Here is an 18,040-nt window from a genome sequence, read left to right as displayed (position 1 = left end):
TACCTCGAGAAAAGTCCAACAGGAGTGCATCCGGTTTGTGTTACAGAATATATTGTTCGGGTCTTTAAAATACGGAACCTTAATGCGCAGCGGGGCTGTCAATACTAATGCACCGATGTGATGGTGTGTGTCTACTTTTTATTTCAAATCTCGAGATCTGTGGAGTTTACTGAACTCAGTTCAGTGAAACTGTTGTAATGTACTACAGATCTTGAGTATTTCTGTAGAGTTTGGTTGTCGTTACCATGGGAGTGCTCGGGCTATGGAGGCTGCTGGAGAGCACAGGGAAACCCATCAACCCCGAGACTCTGGAGGGAAAGATCCTCGCTGTTGGTATCCTTTATGTTTGTGTAAAACTCATGAAACGTGATCAGAGCTGCAAAGAATTCTAAATATTTGTGCAACTACTGTTAGATTGCTTAGATTGTGCCAGGTTACCAGTAGAAATGCTGTTGATAAAAAAAAAGAAAATACCCATGTTATAGTAAAAAGTACTTTTTCACAATAAACGATTCTAAACATTAATTACCGTTTAACCCAATTTAGATACATTTTCAATAAGAGCTGTTTGATTAACTTTTAATTTGATAGAATGTCTCCGTCCAGAAGACATCTATCAGACAAACAACAAAACAATACTAATATTAAGTGTGTGTTTGATGTTTATATAGAAAATAAATTAATTGTATAGTTTTAATTGTATTTCAGTTTGGGTAAAGTTGCACATCTTCAAAAAATGTATGATAAAAGTACAGGTCGCCTCATTAGTCTAAAACGACTTAATTACTGTGATATGAGTATTTGCCTTTTATTCTATTTTAGTCTCTTGGATCCTCCAGAAAATTTATTAGAACAACTAGATCAGGGCTGTCAACACATTTTAGTTCAGGGGCCACATACTACTAAATTCCATCTTGAGTGGGCCAGTTCAGTAGAATAGTGCCATCATAAAAGCCTATGAAGCCTCTTGCAGGCTGGTTTTGGCCAATGGGTCTTAAGTTTGACACTTCTGATGTAGATAAAATAGTCACATAAATATCTAGAATGATTTTGTTTTCAAACAACAACCACATTTTCTAGATAAAGATATTAAACCAGCGGATGATAGATGTATTTAAAATGCAGTATTATTCTGGTAATGTATAACCTTAACCAGAAACCCTTCAGACATCAGTATATGGCTGAACCAGGCAGTGAAGGGTGTGAGAGACCGTGATGGCAACAGTATGCAGAATGCCCACCTCCTCACTCTCTTCCACCGCGTCTGCAAGCTGCTCTTCTTTCGCATCAAGCCTGTTTTTGTGTTTGATGGGGATGCCCCACTGCTGAAGAAGCAGACCCTGGTGAGTCTTATGTATTCTCAATGAGTAGATGTTTCCAGAACAAGACTGACAGACATGGTACACCTTCCATCTATTTGGTAACATAACAGTGCTTCTGCTGGGACTGTCGTGCAGGTCCTGAGAAGGCAGAGGAAGGAGGAGTTGACTCTTGAGTCCAAACAGACCAATGAAAAGCTTCTCAAGACGTTTCTGAAGAGACAAGCAATCAAAGCTGCACTTGGTGATGACAGGTAAGTGGAGGGATCACAAATTAAATGTAAGACACGTTCTTTGGAGGTATCCGAGTGGTTCCCTCAACTGGCTCTAAAGTTTATCATCCATCAGACCATCGGTCATTGGTTGTCTCGTCCATCTTACAGCAAGGAGCCTCTGCCCAGCCTCTCCAACGTGAGGAGAGATGAAGTGGATGACATGTATGTTCTGCCTGCACTGCCTCCTGCAGAGGAGAAGAACAACAGCAGGTCAGACATGTAAAATAAAAAATTGTATTTGAGACAGTATTTTGGATTAAGTGGGACTTTTTCAAGGGTAGTCAAAGACTTCATTCTTGTTATAGTTTTTTATAATCTTACTTTACTGGGTTAATCTTGTTATTATTGATAATGATAAAAGTTTACTTTCATTATTTTCAATGATATCATACCATTGAGATTTGCCTCATTGTATTTACACGCACAGAATCAAACAACTTTAAAACTTTGTCAAAAAGGTAAATTATGTGGAGCTCTCCAGTCAAGTCAAGTTCAGATTTCATGTCTTTAGGAGGAAAATATTATTAGTGGCAAATTCACATTAACCCGTAAAAAGTATAACACGTTTTTGTTTTTGATGAAGCTATAAACGTGGCGCTGAAACATTTTCTCATATGACTGCTTCTCTTTAAAGTTCGGAGGACGAGGAAGAGGTGGTGGTGAAGGAGGAAGAACCAAGTGAATGGGAGGAAATCGGCAGCAGTTTTCACTCATATCAGGTAAATGATCAGTTCTTCGAGCTCGTATTATTGCCAGTCATGACTTCATGTAAAGAGATTATGTATCAAAGTAATGTTAATGGTAAAAGTGAAAATCGAATTTTGATTTTCACACTGGTTTAGTTGAGGATCCTGATGTAAAACTACAATTTCCTTTACAAATTGTTTTTCACAAATCAGGCAAGATGTTGTGTGAAAGATTTTAGCTTATTGTTGTGCTCTGAGGTTAAACAAAGTACTGCTCACACTGACTTTACATGAAGGCCTTCTTTGATAACTGCTCAATCTGTCTTAGGGAGGGTTGTACGACAACCCAAACTCAGTGGATATCAACTCTGAGGAGTTTGCTAGCCTGCCTCCTGAAATGAAACACGAGATCCTCAAAGACATGAAAGAGTTTTGCAAAAGACGTCGGACCATGTTCCAGAAACCCCCAGAGGTACAGTCCACTGTCAGGCACACCTCAACATCTTCTCCGCTTCCTCCTCCTCCTCCTCCTCCTCTCAACACTGACTGCTCTCTTCACTGCTCCGCAGCATTCAGGAGACTTTTCCCAGTTCCAGCTGGCCGGCCTGCTGCAGAGGAACAAACTGAACCAGCGACTGGAGGGTGTGGAGAAAGAGATGAGCCAGCAGGGCGCTGGCGGGGCGCCGCAGCTTTACCAAGAGGATGGAGACCAGCAGAGCCGCAGCGTGGAGTCGCATCGGCTGGTGTCAGAGGATCACTCACACTACATCCTCATTAAAGGTGAGGATGCTCTTTATTCTCGCATTAAACTATGAAAGTGTTTACTTGAATGAGTTCTTACTGGTTCGGGACATTGTTCTTTAAGAATAGGACCAGACTAGATACAGGATCTTGAAAGAATGCATTGAAACAGCTGTGATAACACAGGCCGAACTCTCTCACCTTCACAATTCAGTGACTTCTCTTTGCTTCCTTCCTGCCGCAGACGTGCACAGATTTGTTTCTTGTGGGATAATAAAGCATTTTTGAACATGAACCTGAGTTTACCAGAAGATTGTTGTCACTGCTGCATTAGAACATGTATTGAACAACCCACCAGCTTCAATTTCATTCTGTTTCATTGTTATAGAACTAATCACATTGGAAAATGTAGGAAAAAAACCAGCCAACAAATATCACAAGGTGTCATTTCAGTTGGAAAATCTGCATTTTGACGCTTGATTTTCTTGTCATATCTAAAACGTTGTTTCAATTGACCCACTCAGGCTCCAAAAAGAGCGAGGCTGCCCCGGAAGCCCAGCCTGCAGCTGCACCCTGGACTGGAAGCGCTCTGTCAGGCTGTAGAGGACGAGCGGCGGACAAACCGGAGCCCCTCTGGCGTCCCGTCCACGAGGAAGAGCAGAAATTATGGGTCGGGTCTTCAAAAGGCTCCAAGCCATCGGATTCAAAGCCGCCTCAGACCGATGCGCCACCCCCCTCACCTCGGACACTCAAGGCAATTCAAGATGCAATGAACGACATATCAGATGAGGAAGAAGCGGGGAAGAGTACGCAGGACGGGAGCGTGTCGCCACGTACGCTGCTGGCAATTAGACAGGCTCTGGCTGAGGAGGGAGAAGGAGCCGATGAGTATATGACGAGTATTAACAGCTCACCCACAAAACTGACTGCAAACGCTCTCCTTTCAAAGCCACAAGTGGTCGTCAGCAGCTCAGAGGAGGAGACGGAAGATACACAATGGCAAGAGTCCAATTTTAAGAAGGAAACTTTAACAGCTCATGATGCTTTAATTGAGAGTAGTTCTGAAGATGATATGGAGGAAGTAATCAAACAGAGAGATAAAGCACTCCACCTGGCTGCGCTGCAAAAGACAGAGAAGGAGAGAAAAGAAAAGAGTGGAAAAGGACAGATAATAGAGGGTTTAGGTGCAGAAAGTGAAGCCCAACAGAAGAGAGAAGGGCAGCTTGAGAGGCGAGAATCCGATCACAAAGCGCAGGGTAAGGCTGCGACTGCATCCAGTCAGAACATCGTATCTATAAGCCTCTCTCCCCAGAGATGTGGGAAACCTCTCAGAACTCAGACTAAAAGCCAACCTGTAGCGTCGGAGCAGACGAGAAACACACCCGCCCAAGCTTCAGATGAAGTGAAGTCGGAGACCGGAAAGGAGAGCGAGTCAGAAGGTACAGTAACGGCTGCTTCAGTCTGAAGATGGATCCGTAGATCAACTATAAATCGCCTGATGTAAAGAAATGGTCCTGTTTGTGTTTTCTCAGAGAGTTTCATTGAGGTGTCAGAAGATGAACTGAAAGCGGAGGAAGTGGAGGGTTCACCTATAGCTGGAGAAGAAAAACCTGACCTGGTGGTGGAAGAAAAGTCAGAGGAAAGCTTGTCAGAGGCTCCCGGCTGTTCAGCTGCTTCTGTGAATTCAAAAGATGAAGAAGAAGAAGAAGAAGAAGAAGAAACAAAGAAAGAGAATGAAGGGAGTGAGCTGAAGGAGGAAGAAACACCAGCCATCAATGAATGGGAACACTTTGATGTGGTTGGTATTTCCCTCGGTGCTTTAATGCAGGAACATGTTATAACTCAAGAATGATAAACTAATTATAAAAAAAAAATCCAAATAGTTGCACATGAAGTTGCTCTCTGATAAGCTTCTAGAAACAGTCCTTGTTTTTGATAGAGCTTGAAAAAAAAGTGACTCTTGTGTCACATTTTCCTCTAAAATCTTATTTTATTTCGCACTTTTCAAGTGCCACAGTAAGGCATTTCAAAGAAGGTAAAAAAAACTAATATGACGAGGAAAATAAAAAACTCAAACTAAAAGCGTAGTTAAAAGTTCTAAAAGAAACTGTAGTTTACTTTCATAGGACATTTACATTCCAAAAACTAATTGATTCACAACATAATTGTCATCATTTAAGAGAAATAATCATTTTGACGTTAATGAAGCCTCCTTGTAGTACAGTTTAGAAAATCTTTCGCTAGTTTACTTTAGTCTTTCCCAGTATTTTGTATGAAGTTACTTCTTTTAGATTTTTGAGCACAAAAAAACCCTCCTGAGATATTTCTTTCTTGATATGACTTGTTTATTAAATCTATTCCAAACTGACCTACATCTAAGTCACAACTTTAGATGGACACAAAATGCCTTATTGTTACAAACGGTCTCTTTTTAAAGTCATTGCCTACTTTTCGTTCATGCATTCATCTTCTATACCCCTTCATCCAACTCAAGCTTACAGAGCTGATCCCAGTGGACAATGTTAAGGTGTTGGTTGGCTTCTGCTATTGTTTATTATATTTATTGTTTATTTGCTTTAACATTTCTGAATAGAAAGCATGCTATAAACAACATTTTATTAGCATCATAAATTCATTGTTTATTACTATAAAATAATGCTGGAAACTAGAATATGTACAAAGTTTCTCGTAATTCTTCTCTCTGCTGGACATGAATATTATGTCATTGATGCCAAACCTCCCAATTTATAGTTCTCACTCAGCTTTATACGTCAGTTGTGGGTGAATTCACATAAACAGAGTAGAAAAAACATAAATCCACTCATATCTGTTCATCAAAATCATTGCGCCCTTGTCCACCGTTGCATCCTGATCGTTTTGAATGTTTTATGAGCTATGTTTTAATTCATCAACCACAGATTAGATTGCGCTCTCTATCGATTTAACCTCCACGGGACGTGACTGAGCGAGTGTCTGTGCTGCAGGACGAGCTGCAGGCGCTGGAGAGCTCGCTGCAGGCCGAGCAGAGCAGCCTGAGGGAGCAGAAGCAGCAGCAGGAGAGGATGGCCAACTCGGTCACCGGGCAGATGTATCTGGAAAGCCAGGTGAAGCCACACACACCCACACACGCACACGCACACACACACACACACACACACACACACACACACACACACACACACACACACACACACACACACACACACACACACACACACACACACGAACCATAGAGTTTCACGTCGCACCCATATACAAACTGCCAAACATTCCCAGGACCCTGACGTGCAGTTTGTGTTACTTTGCTGCACATCTTAAGGCTGAGTGTGTGTGTGTGTGTGTGTGTGTGTGTGTGTGTGTGTGTGTGTGTGTGTGTGTGTGTGTGTGTGTGTGTGTGTGTGTGTGTGTGTGTGTGTGTGTCGCCAAAATCACCTGAGATACAAAACATCCACATTGTTTGATCCTTGTTAATCCCACCAGCTGTTGTGATAATGAGGCACTAATTGGAAAAGCCGCTGTCGGATGATGACAAAGGCGTTCACAAAATCCCCGGCGCCCGTTGAGATGAAAGCAATTTTAATTGCGTGAGCGCAGTTCAACACCTATTTTAAATTCCCGGCCAATTAGGGCGCAGTTTTAAAATAAGTGAGCACCCGTAGCAATGTGACCCAGTTCCACCGTAACCCCGCTGTGTGCAGCTTGGGACTGGGAGCTGTGACGGTGTGAATACATTATTTTGTATTTACGAGTGACGGGTGTTTTGAAACCAGGAGTTGCTGCGGCTGTTCGGCGTGCCGTACCTGGTGGCTCCGATGGAGGCCGAGGCTCAGTGTGCAGCGCTTGACCGAGCCGACCAGACAAACGGGACCATCACGGACGACTCAGACGTTTGGCTGTTTGGAGGACGACACGTTTACAAAAACTTCTTCAGCCAGAACAAATACGTCCAACACTACCAGTACAGCGACCTGCAGAATCAACTGGGTCAGTGTATGAAAGTGCTCTCGATGAACTCGTACTTTTATGGTGTTCTGGTATTTCATTTGCAGATGGGACACAGCCATTTTATTTAGAAGCTTTAAGTACTGTATAAAGATACATTTTCCGAGTCGCTTTGCATCTTCTTGCCAAAGATTCTCTTTTAATCTGTTCAAACTCTCTTCAACGGACCATTTTCCTAAATGTTGGCTAATTTGCCATTACAAGGGCTACCCAGTCCTTCACGTTGTAAATGTACCTGTTGTTTGAAACACAGTGGTTGAGGAAATGGGGATAAGTGTTGTCTTCGGATGGAGCGTTCTGGTATGTTCCCAGGATTTACACAGCAACTAAACAAATTTTATTACCAAAAACAATTTGCAGCACTTTTCTTTTTACTGAACTTTGGATTTGTTCCGATCTGCGTCAACGCAATGGAAACTTCAAAAGCGTCTCAAGTCTGAGTTGACTGTTCGCAGGAGAACAAAGAACATTTTATTGTGATAAGTCAGTCAACACAAATGCTGCATAAAATTGACAAATAGCATCTTTGTCATCAATATCACCGAACACACAAGCAAAACGAGGATATTCCAGTCTAGTTTATCTACTTTACCTTTGTTTTTTTGTAACTGGAAAAACCCCCAAAGGTTTGGCTCATGAAGCTCAAAAGGCTCCCTGGCCCCTAGTTGAAACTTCTCTGGTTTGCAGACTGACATGTGAAGATGATTGAAAACAATTTATTTATAAACTAATTTCCATTCAGATTTTTTCCGTGACTTGCCGATACAGGGGAGCAGTTGAAATGGTGATTAAAAACGACACTTCATCATTTCATCCACAGGAATCCAATGAGCTCACACTGTGTATATCAGCTGTGGGTGTCTGTGCTGGTGATGACTGATCAGCTGTCATCACAGTCGGGACTGTTTTCATTATGGTTGAGTTATAAACGGAAAGCTCATCCTTCCTCTCTCCACCAGGCCTGGACAGGACCAAAATGATAAATCTGGCCTACCTGCTTGGAAGTGACTACACAGAGGGGGTGCCTGGGGTCGGATACGTGACTGGTATGGAGATCCTGAACGAGTTTCCAGGACCGGGACTGGAGCCACTCTTACAGTTGAGGTGTGGTGTTTTTTTTTTTCCCTCAGTAAGCGTCTAATTAAAAGTGTTATTAAAGGTGCTCGACTGTGAATCTTCATGAGAAGAAAATTGAATGTTGAACAATATTGACAATAAATGTGTCCGTGAATGTTGACGCAATGGTGCTGTCTGACTGGTCATTTTGATTTTCTTCAGTGCGTGGTGGTCGGAGGCTCAGGAGAAAAAGCGCCTGGTGGCTGATCCTCGCTACACGAAGGTTAAAAAGAAACTGAAGGAGCTCAAACTGCAGCCTGGCTTCCCGAACCCTGCGGTGGCTCAGGCTTACCTGCAGCCCGCCGTCGACCAGTCGGACGGCTCCTTCAGCTGGGGACGGCCACAACTGGACATGATCAAAGAATATCCTTTTTCTATTTGTGCCGACGTGTGTTTGTGTCTTGATGATCATGTGAATTGTTCCTTATTGAGTTTTTTACATTCTGCCTGAACCGATTTGGTTGGAACAGTCGGAGGACAGAGGAGACGCTTCAGCCGGTCATTAAACAGCTCAACCTGCAGCAGGTAACTGAGAGACTCTCGACCAGCGAGTGACCACTCAGATATTATGTTTTAAATAACATTACATGCATCTACTGCAGCCCATCATTATTCATAACACAACAACAGGCATGTTGGGACACCTAAATAAAGGCAGAATGGTTGATAGCTGAAATATTAATATATAATGGCTGAAACATTAGTTGAGAGCTTAAAGTGTGCAACAGTTAGTTTTAAAAATGATACCTTTATTAAAGTATGAGGAATCAGTTTCAGTAAGTTGGTCATTAGTTACCTAAATGTTGTTTTCGCGCTTGACAAAGTTCATTTGTGATGGCCCAAAACATAATGAACACACAGTTTGAAACATAGATTATTGGAAGTAGTTAAAGGGATTCAAAGTTTTCATTGATAAATCCCATAATCAAACACACAATTAGAGCTCAAACCTTAGATTTAGTTTTTAATATATTAGTAGGCAGATTTAAAAAGTCATGCAATCGTAATTATTTGCCAGCAGGTGACATTAAGTATTAACCACTTTAAATACAAGTTGAAAAAATTGTGTTGAAGACACAAGAGTTTGGCGAGTAAGAAATTCCAATTTAAACCTCTACAACTGTTTTTTCTTCTTTTTTTCCCCGACTCACCATAGTAGTTTGAGCTTTTAAGTATGTGGCTGCAGTGTTGTCTGACGTTTTCAACTCTGCCTCTATTGAATGTTTTCAATTAGATTCTTTAAATATAAGAAGAAAAAAACGTTGTCATTTTCCATCATTTCCTCTTCTTTTCCTCAGACTCAGCTGCGAATAGACTCTTTCTTCCGCATGGAGCAGCAGGAGAAGCAGGCCATCCGCAGCCAGCGACTCCGGCGAGCCGTCACCTGCATGAAGAGGAAGGAGAGGGGAGGAGGAGAAGAGGAAGACGAAGACAGCGAGGAGGAAATGTCTTCTCCATCTAAATCTAAGAAAGGGAGTTTGAAGAAAAGAAAAGAAGAGAAGGAAGAGGAGAAGCCGGCAGCAGGAGGAGGGTTTCTGGGCTCGGAGGTGACTCCCGAGTCTCCTCTTAAACCTTTGCTGGACGTCGGCAGTGGCAGCGGCAGCGGCAGCGGCAGCAGCAGCAGCAGCGGCCACGAGTCCGTCGCAGTAAAAGCCGCTTCACAGGCTGATCAGACTTTGCCTGTCAAGACCAGAGCTGTCAGCAGCAGCAGCAGCAGCTCTGGTGAGGACAGTGATGGTGGTCTGAAAGTTGCCATGGTTACAGCAAGGTCTGTGTTTGAGAATAGCCACAGAGGAAGAGGAAGCACCAGAGGAAGAGGAAGCACCAGAGGAAGAGGAAGCACCAAAGGAAGAGGAAGCACAAGAGGAAGAGGTCAAGGAAAGAAGGTGTGAAGACCTTAAAGTAAACATGAATTGTGGTTTTAACAGTGAAGCCACACACACAAAGAAACGCTGAAATGTTTAGGAATAGGAAATGAACTGACTTTTTTTTTTTTTTTTGTCATCCAGCTCATGAATTTATACTATGAAACTTCTGAAAAGATTTTCTACCATCTAGATGTGCTTGTGTGAGAAGAGTGTCTTTATTTTGCATTAAACTTTTTCAGGTTTGTGTTTTTGAAGAACTCGTCATTTGTTCAAAGTGTTGTCGGCACAACAAACACATTATGAGACAGCAGAGCAACACAAAGACCTTTAAGAACACTGGATGGATAAACGCTTGAGACTGGGGCTGAAGTGGAAAGACTGCTACGGCATCAGACACGTGCAGCTACATTATCCACACTAATCCCCAAGATCAAATCTGCAAATAGTGACATTACCTCAGATCCAGAGACCAAGAGGATCTATTTTACATTTTAGTCTGACCTCTACTCACAATGTTCCTCAAACAACTCAGTATTTTCTTTCACGGTGCATCTTCTAAATGATTCATATGTCTTTCAGGAATCTTGTATGTTGGGTGGCTGTGCTACACATGAGGTGTGATAAGACATTTTGATCCTGGCAAAGATGATTGACAACTAAATTCCTTTCTAGTTGTAGTTTAACAGTTTTTTTTTGCACAGGCTCCTATTCAGCTGAAAACAAAAACCCTTTCCTTAAACCTTTGCATTACGTGACATTTTGCAACACATTACACCTCACGCCGTCCCTCTGCAGATCCAGTTCAGCAGAGCGACATGGCAGCTGTGGCTGTCGGTCAGGTTTACTGCTTTAGATAGACGTGGAAGCATTTCCAAAGAGGGAGCCAGAAATATGAGGTTGAGTTGAAACTCACTGCGGGACAGTTGGACAAGACGATGGGGAAGCACTCTTATTTGTGTGTAACATAAAACCACAGAAGGTGATTGTTCAGTGCCAGTGCGAGATCAGCATCCACAGTGACCCAAAGCCACAGGACTTTATTTTGGACTGTGCACACAGAGCTGCTGTTGGCTGATATAGGTCTCCTGTTTGGCTCATTGCTTCCTTCATGCTCGATCTGCTCCTTCACACATGGACGATCAGCAGTGTAAGGCCATGGAGGACTCCAGGACCAAACAAGAAGGTGAGAGGTTGTGGTTGTTAAGCAGAAAAAAATAAAAGGAGTGGAGTCAGTATGGGAATAGTGATTTGTCAGCGAAAGAAGTAAATGCATGCATGAAAATTAAATCAGCAAAGGGTTAAAATGCAGTAGAAGTCTAGCCGCATGTTAGTGACAGAAATAACATGTATATACACAGACAAGTATATAGCATAAGGTTTTTCTGACCTTGTTAAACTTTTTTGTTGCACAGTGGGCACCCCCGACCTTCCTGTGAATAGATATTACATAACAGAAATTTTAGTTACGGTTGGCATGCTTTGTGCAGCCATGAGCGGTGACACATGGCTGGAGTTTCAAACAGCAGGATCACAGGGGTATTATGGGGCAGTGGATCAAACGGCACCTGTAATGTAATATGAGAGGAAAACAATATGATTACTCATCTGTTTGATTCATGGCTGGAGTCCCACTCCGAGGCGATGAGTCCTGGGAGGGAAACGACAAAGGCTGCCCTGTCGGATCCGACAGTGCACAAAGAGAAAGAAGCTTCCACCGACAGCCCTGGAGTCCCACATGGCTGTTAATTATTTCTCATTAAAGATTTTATTTCACACCCGTGGGAATGATAAAGGGGGAGTTTTCAAGGAAATAAGAAATTTTGATCGATTTCAGCACAACTTTGATTTAAAAAAAACAAAAACCCATATAGAATATTAACACATAGCTGGAGGGTCTTTATTTCCTTTAGGCCCAGTTCTTAGAGTGGGATGGTCCTGGGTTGGTTCAAGATTCAAGATTCAAGAAACTTTATTTATATGAGTCGTTCATGTAAAAACAATCATAAAAACTTAGAAAACACCATAAGCATAGAAAAAGACCCATAAACCACATCATAAATACCATAAATACAATAAATACCCATCATTTCTCAGAGTGATCTCAGGTCTTTTTGGACAACCATTTGTGTAACAACAGTTGCAATGATACATAAAGAAAAACACATAAGTCATAAAAAGACTTGTAGCTGTAGGTATCAGGAGAGAAATGAGACCAAAGTGTTTACCCCTGTTCCATTGTCGGGCCCAGTATATAGCCCAGAATAAATAAATAAACCAGGAAAGATAGATAAAACTGACTATAACTCTGTTAGCATTCAAGTGAGCCATTAAAATATACCCAAAGTTATTGCGAGTGGTACCTACACATCACATGCTTTGATATTTATCTGCTTGTATATAATATAGTTTGTGTTTTCAGGCCTGTATTTTCATCTTGCACATCCCACTGTATATTTGACTGGAACAGAATGTTTGTCTTTCCTGTGGATGTTTGTGCAGGTGCTGCTGCGGATGCAGAATTAGCCGAAGCCATACTGTCGCATCAGTTCCACCCATCTGTCCTCGGCCCGGAGTGCTGGGAGGGATACGTCTTTTCAGACCTGAAAATCCGCATCAAAGAGTCGACTGACGTCTATGGGGCTGTGCTCTGGCCCTCGGTGCAGCCATGAAACCAAACTAATGTTCCTCTGCTGTACAGTCCCTCCGTTTTAAGGCATGCTGCTAAACTGTACATTTCTATCAACAGGCCATTGTGCTCTGTCATTTCTTGGAGACCAATCGAGACGAATACAGCCTGATGGACAGAAACGTGATTGAACTTGGAGCTGGAACTGGACTCGTCACCATCGTAGCCAGCCTGTTAGGTGCTGAGAGGGAACAATCAGTTTTGACTTGATCTTTAAACAATGTGTCCCTCTGCTGCTGTTTGTTTCCGATTTCCTTTAATTCAGCTGTACTGTCACTCTCCAGGTGCTAAGGTGACTTCTACAGACCTTCCAGATGTCCTGGGAAACCTGCAGTACAATGTTGCACGAAACACAAAGGACCGATGCAAGTATACCCCCCTGGTAGGTCTCCTATTTTATATCGTAGGGTTCATGGTGAACGTAATGTTTTCTTTAAAAATCCAGCCATTATTGGCAAATAAACAACATCAGTGTCATAAATCCTGGCTTCTTTTTTTTTTTTTTTTCATTACTTTGACATAATTTGGTTTAATAGTGTTTCATCGAGTTAATTCTGTGTCCAGGTCACCGAGCTGGTCTGGGGACAGGGTGTGGACCAACGTTTCCCTCGTGCCACGCATTGTTTCGACTACATCCTGGCGGCTGACGTGGTGTACGCCCACCCTTACCTGCAGGAGCTGATGGAGACCTTTGACTACCTGTGCCAGGAAGACACTCAGATCCTTTGGGCGATGCGTTTCCGTCTGGACCCCGAGAACAGCTTTGTGGATCGTTTCAGGCAGCGTTTTCACGTGGAGGAGCTCTACAACCTCCCAAGTCTGAGTATCAAGCTGTACCGAGCGAGGAGGAAAGACAAGAGGAGCAAAGATCCCAAAGAAGCTGCCGAATGAACTCTGTTTCTTTATTGTTTGTGTGTGTTTTTGGAGGGATATTCATCACCATTGCAAAGCCATATTGGGTGATTTCGAATGTTTGTGTATCCCTATCAGTGTAAGCGAGGTTTTGGCCCTCTGCAGTGTTTTGTTCCAGTGGGATCACAACAATGACAATCTGGGTAAATATTGATTTATAGTTTTCCAGAGGAAGTGTCATGACCGTTGAGAGTTTAAATAGGTCTTTTGTAATGTGGCTTTACACTTTTAACAAGATCAGGTTGTATTACTATTACAGACAATGTTGTGCAAGTTAATTAAACTCGATGAAAGTTACGAGCTCTTTCTTTGGATTTAGGTAGGAAAGTTCATAATTATCAAAAGCAGCAACTGATTGATTCACTCGGTTCAGCTGGGGCTCAATAGTTGGAGGAAGATGCTCTTCGGTCTAGATTTCAGAAAGATTAAAACTAATAGCAACCTCTGGATACAGTCCAATCATAATATTTCCAGTCAAACACTGATGTTGCTAGCAGGTGGAAGTTATCAGTTCAACATTAGTGAGCGACTCCTCCTCTAGTAAACAGGAGTTTAGTGAAATAGCAAAGTAATTACTCTTTATTAAAGACAGCATAAGCTAATGTTCATTATTATTGCAAATGTTACAATAGTCATTGTTTTACACATGACTGACCAAAGGCAGGTGTGTTACGGTAACACGAAACTCTAAAACATTTTGTTTACAACTCCGGTGAGCAGTTTCAACAAAATCTTCAGAAATGGCAAAGAGTCTCAGTATCGTGGATAGATCACCCAGGAAGTGTCTAATTCGTTCATTTTTCATCTGGTGCCGCTCACTGATACTCATCATTTTTGTTTATTAAAAGGTGCAACATTTTTCTTGCATTTTGGAATGTTTTTAATCCTTGATTTATCTAACACAATTTCACAGCTATAATTGATATTTTTGTGTAAACAAAGTATGAAAGTATGTGTGCATCAAAGAAGCTGCCTGTAGCGGTGAACCCCTTGTGTTTTTTATTACATAATCACTGCTATAGCGGCACCTTAACCTATTTAAGGTGCTGCTCTGGTGAGGACGGGCGAACTGTTTCGAACACGTTCAGAGGCAACAATGATCAGGACCAATGCGTAGGTTTCCTTTAGGATATTTCAATCCATTTATTTAATTGAGGGTTTCCACAGTCCAAAAGTTGATGCCTGTCATCAATCACTCAGCCCAATACTGAGTTCCTATGGTCCACATTTAATCTTTCCTACCTACTGCCACTCTCCCTGACACGTCTCCCTGGAACGGTTCAAAACTGTGTCTGCTCCCCTGTCCTGCACACCTGGCATTGATTAGGTGGAGGCTTTATAACCTCCAACTTGCCCTAGCTCCACCTAGTGGGCGAATACAAAATCAAAACAAATGGCCAGTCATCAGAAGGACACATACAAACAGAAATAAACAATAAACCCATAAAATGGCTCCTACAACTGCCTTAATGCTCCAATTATTGACTGTGCAAATCTTTGAGCACATTAGCTCTCTGGCACTTAATAGCAGGAAGTGTTCACTGTGAATACATGTCAGGGTTATGCAGGGTGGACCCAAACACCGATTCAGCCATTTCTGTAAAAAAACAGGTTCATTAGAACAAAGTCCAGGGAACACCAGGGAACACCAGGGAACACGAGGAGGCGCAAGGGAACACAAGGGCAAGGCAGCGAGAGGCGCGACATGTTGACGAGACGATCCAACAAGAACAACCGACGGAGAGGAGTTTAAATACACAAGGAAGGGGTGGACACAAGTGGAACATTGGTTAATTGGAAACACGAGGTGAGACACACAGAGGCCCTGACAACATGAAGCATTTAGCAGCGGAGGCGTTTCCCCCGTTGGGAGAAAAAAATGCAAAATAAATAAGTAAGTAAGCAAGTAAATAGATAGATAGATAGATAGATAGATAGATAGACAGACAGACAGACAGACAGACAGACAGACAGACAGACAAATAAATAAATAAGTACTTTGTTTATGTTAAACTTGTTGTTGTGTTACGTTATGTTAACTTGTTTATTTTTGTTAACAGTTTTTCAATAAAGTTTCATTAGGTTGTTTTATGACTGATTCTTTTTTTGGGGGATGGGTTAGATGATGATGATGATGATGATGATGATGATGATGATGATGATGATGATGATGATGATGATGATGGTGATGGTGATGGTGATGATGATGATGATGATTTGAGTCACAGACAGAAAAGTAAATCTCAAAGGAAAGTTAGAACTTATGGCTTAACTTACCATGAAAAAGGTACAACAGGTTTTTGGCAGAATTTAATTGACTAATTTAATCTTTTCTAGCTTTGCAAAACCACGTAGGATAAGTGTTGCAGTGAAGAAACTGAATAGACTTTACTATGTAAGATTTGCATTAAGAAAAGGAAAAGTTCTGTGGTCCACTAACCTCATGGCGAGAAAACGCCCTGGTTGGGCATTGAGACATTTCTTTATGGACTTTGTTGAACTTCTGGTTTCCCTCCCAAACATGCATCTGAGGCTGATTACTAACTCTAAAATTGGAATAAATGAATGAAAGTCTATGTATTTTGGGGATGCATAAAGACAATATTTGCTCATTGAAACACCCCAACTGTGTGTTGAAGGGTAAATGAGGTCTTGTTAAATGTTGCATCCATATTAGGAAGCAATTGCAGCTTTAGTAACACGAACGCTGTTACAGCACAAATTTTTCATGTTTTGGACTCCACCTGTGAGGATGATGCCTGACTCATCTGCTAATAATGTGACCTATTAAATGTGATATCTAATGTGTGATTCCAAATCATTTAAAATGTTAGAGTTGCTTCAAGGCTTATCATTTCTTGTCCATTTGCCCGTGTGATATGATATTTGACAGCAGAGTTAAAGGAGAGGTGTATTAAAAGGGAACATGCAGGGTGTCTAAGCTTGCGAAGGAGAATGTCATTGCATTGTCAAGACAGACAAATACTGAACAGCTGAGGTTTGTCTGTGGCCTCTCAGGGATATCAGCTAACCTCATGTCTCTCTCTCAACAATGTCTTGATAACAAACAACTATTCACTAAAAGGGTCAGCGAAAATGTCGCCTGTCATCAAGTTTAAAGACTCCCATCTTCTCTCCAAGTAAATCATATCAGCACCACAGCTGGGGACTGACCTAATCACGGCACCCTCCCCATTAAAGTGCCAGAGCACCCCCCCCTACCAAGATCCCGGGTGGTTGTTGAATTTAAGGATGTGAGTGGATTTAGCGTGACGACACCTAAAACTGCGAGGCGATACTTCATGGTCCACGGCTGTTAAAACGTAACCATCGTTGGTCTAATTGAGGTTACTGGAGCCCCGTTCTTCCCTCATGGGGTTTGACACATGGGGTCTGCATGCCGGGCCGATCCTGTTACCTCTCATCTCTGGTGAAGCAATTGAGGCCCTTGCAAGAAAAACAAGCCAGCAAGCACAACATGGGAACCGTCCAGATTGTGTGCGTCATTTTCAAACAAGCTGTTTGCCTGACGAGACCTCATCTCACCCTCACTGTTTTGCAGGAGAAGTTACACCCCACTAACAGCACCTAGAATAAGTGCAACGCTTTACCTTGAATTCATTTCAACAAGCGTGTCAACAGTTAATTAAAGGACATTGAACTATTTTTGTGCAGCAACCTTCATATATTTTCCACATGTTGACTACGTTTTACACCACTTCCATTCGTTCTCAGTTTATACAGCAACTTAGACTTATGGGTAATCAAAAGATGAGTCAGAGTTATAGCTGGCCAATAAACATTTCTCATCTTTTTACAGTTCCATTGCGGCGCATTAAATATGCATGTGCAGCTATGGACTGCTGAATAGAGGGATTTAACGTGAAGCGTCCCCTAGATCAATCTGTCAAGATTTAACATGCATCTTTCAGTAACAACACAGACATTCAGCAGGTTTAAGACCAAACATCGTGACGAGTCATGCACACTGGGTGTCTCTGTGAAGGCAACCAAGGGAAACCGAGGCTCTACATGAATAACATGCACTATTTTTTTTTTATTGTTTTGAACTTAGGTTCACACGCAAATCAGGGTTTGTGTCACTTTACTTCAGGCAGAAAGCTTGGCATTCTTTCAAAAAAACAAACTGAGGTTACAAACTGTGGAGGCTTCTGTGTCGCATGAGGAGAGATCACCGAGGTAAAAATCCGTGACCAATGATATCATAGCATTCCCACCATGCTCTCTCTCTCTCTCTCTCTCTCTCTCTCTCTCTCTCTCTCTCTCTCTCTCTCTCTCCCTTTGGCTTCCTGCTGGGATCATCCTTGTTCTGCATGTGGTTGTGTGTTTGGCTCTACGTGAGCGACGCTCTGGTCGAGCCTGAGTTTATTTCTAATGGTCCCAGATCTAAAAATACTCTCTTGCCCTTGTGATG

At 42.2% G+C, this 18,040-nt stretch overlaps 2 protein-coding genes across 2 annotated transcripts; both read left to right on the top strand.

Moving 5' to 3' along the window:
* The first annotated feature begins 73 nt into the window (after window positions 1-73).
* On the top strand, window positions 74-10,259 carry ercc5 (excision repair cross-complementation group 5). The gene is made up of 15 exons (XM_080458227.1): window positions 74-333; window positions 1,168-1,343; window positions 1,458-1,573; window positions 1,703-1,804; window positions 2,229-2,313; window positions 2,609-2,752; window positions 2,850-3,060; window positions 3,546-4,460; window positions 4,554-4,819; window positions 6,006-6,125; window positions 6,792-7,005; window positions 7,983-8,127; window positions 8,302-8,502; window positions 8,580-8,664; window positions 9,438-10,259. Exons 1-15 carry the CDS (start codon window positions 246-248, stop codon window positions 10,029-10,031), a joined length of 3,462 nt encoding a protein of 1,153 aa, XP_080314353.1. The 5' UTR covers window positions 74-245; the 3' UTR covers window positions 10,032-10,259.
* Window positions 10,260-10,900: 641 nt separating this feature from the next.
* Window positions 10,901-14,589, top strand: mettl21e (methyltransferase like 21e). Its single transcript, XM_080489005.1, has 5 exons — window positions 10,901-11,190; window positions 12,507-12,664; window positions 12,754-12,871; window positions 12,978-13,075; window positions 13,258-14,589. Exons 1-5 carry the CDS (start codon window positions 11,139-11,141, stop codon window positions 13,582-13,584), a joined length of 753 nt encoding a protein of 250 aa, XP_080345131.1. The 5' UTR covers window positions 10,901-11,138; the 3' UTR covers window positions 13,585-14,589.
* Window positions 14,590-18,040: the final 3,451 nt, after the last annotated feature.

This window comes from Lipophrys pholis, assembly GCF_963383615.2.
Source record: "Lipophrys pholis genome assembly, chromosome: 2".
NCBI classification, from domain to species: domain Eukaryota; kingdom Metazoa; phylum Chordata; class Actinopteri; order Blenniiformes; family Blenniidae; genus Lipophrys; species Lipophrys pholis.
Note: the sequence above shows the minus strand (reverse complement) of the source record. Positions and strands in the feature narration are given on the sequence as shown.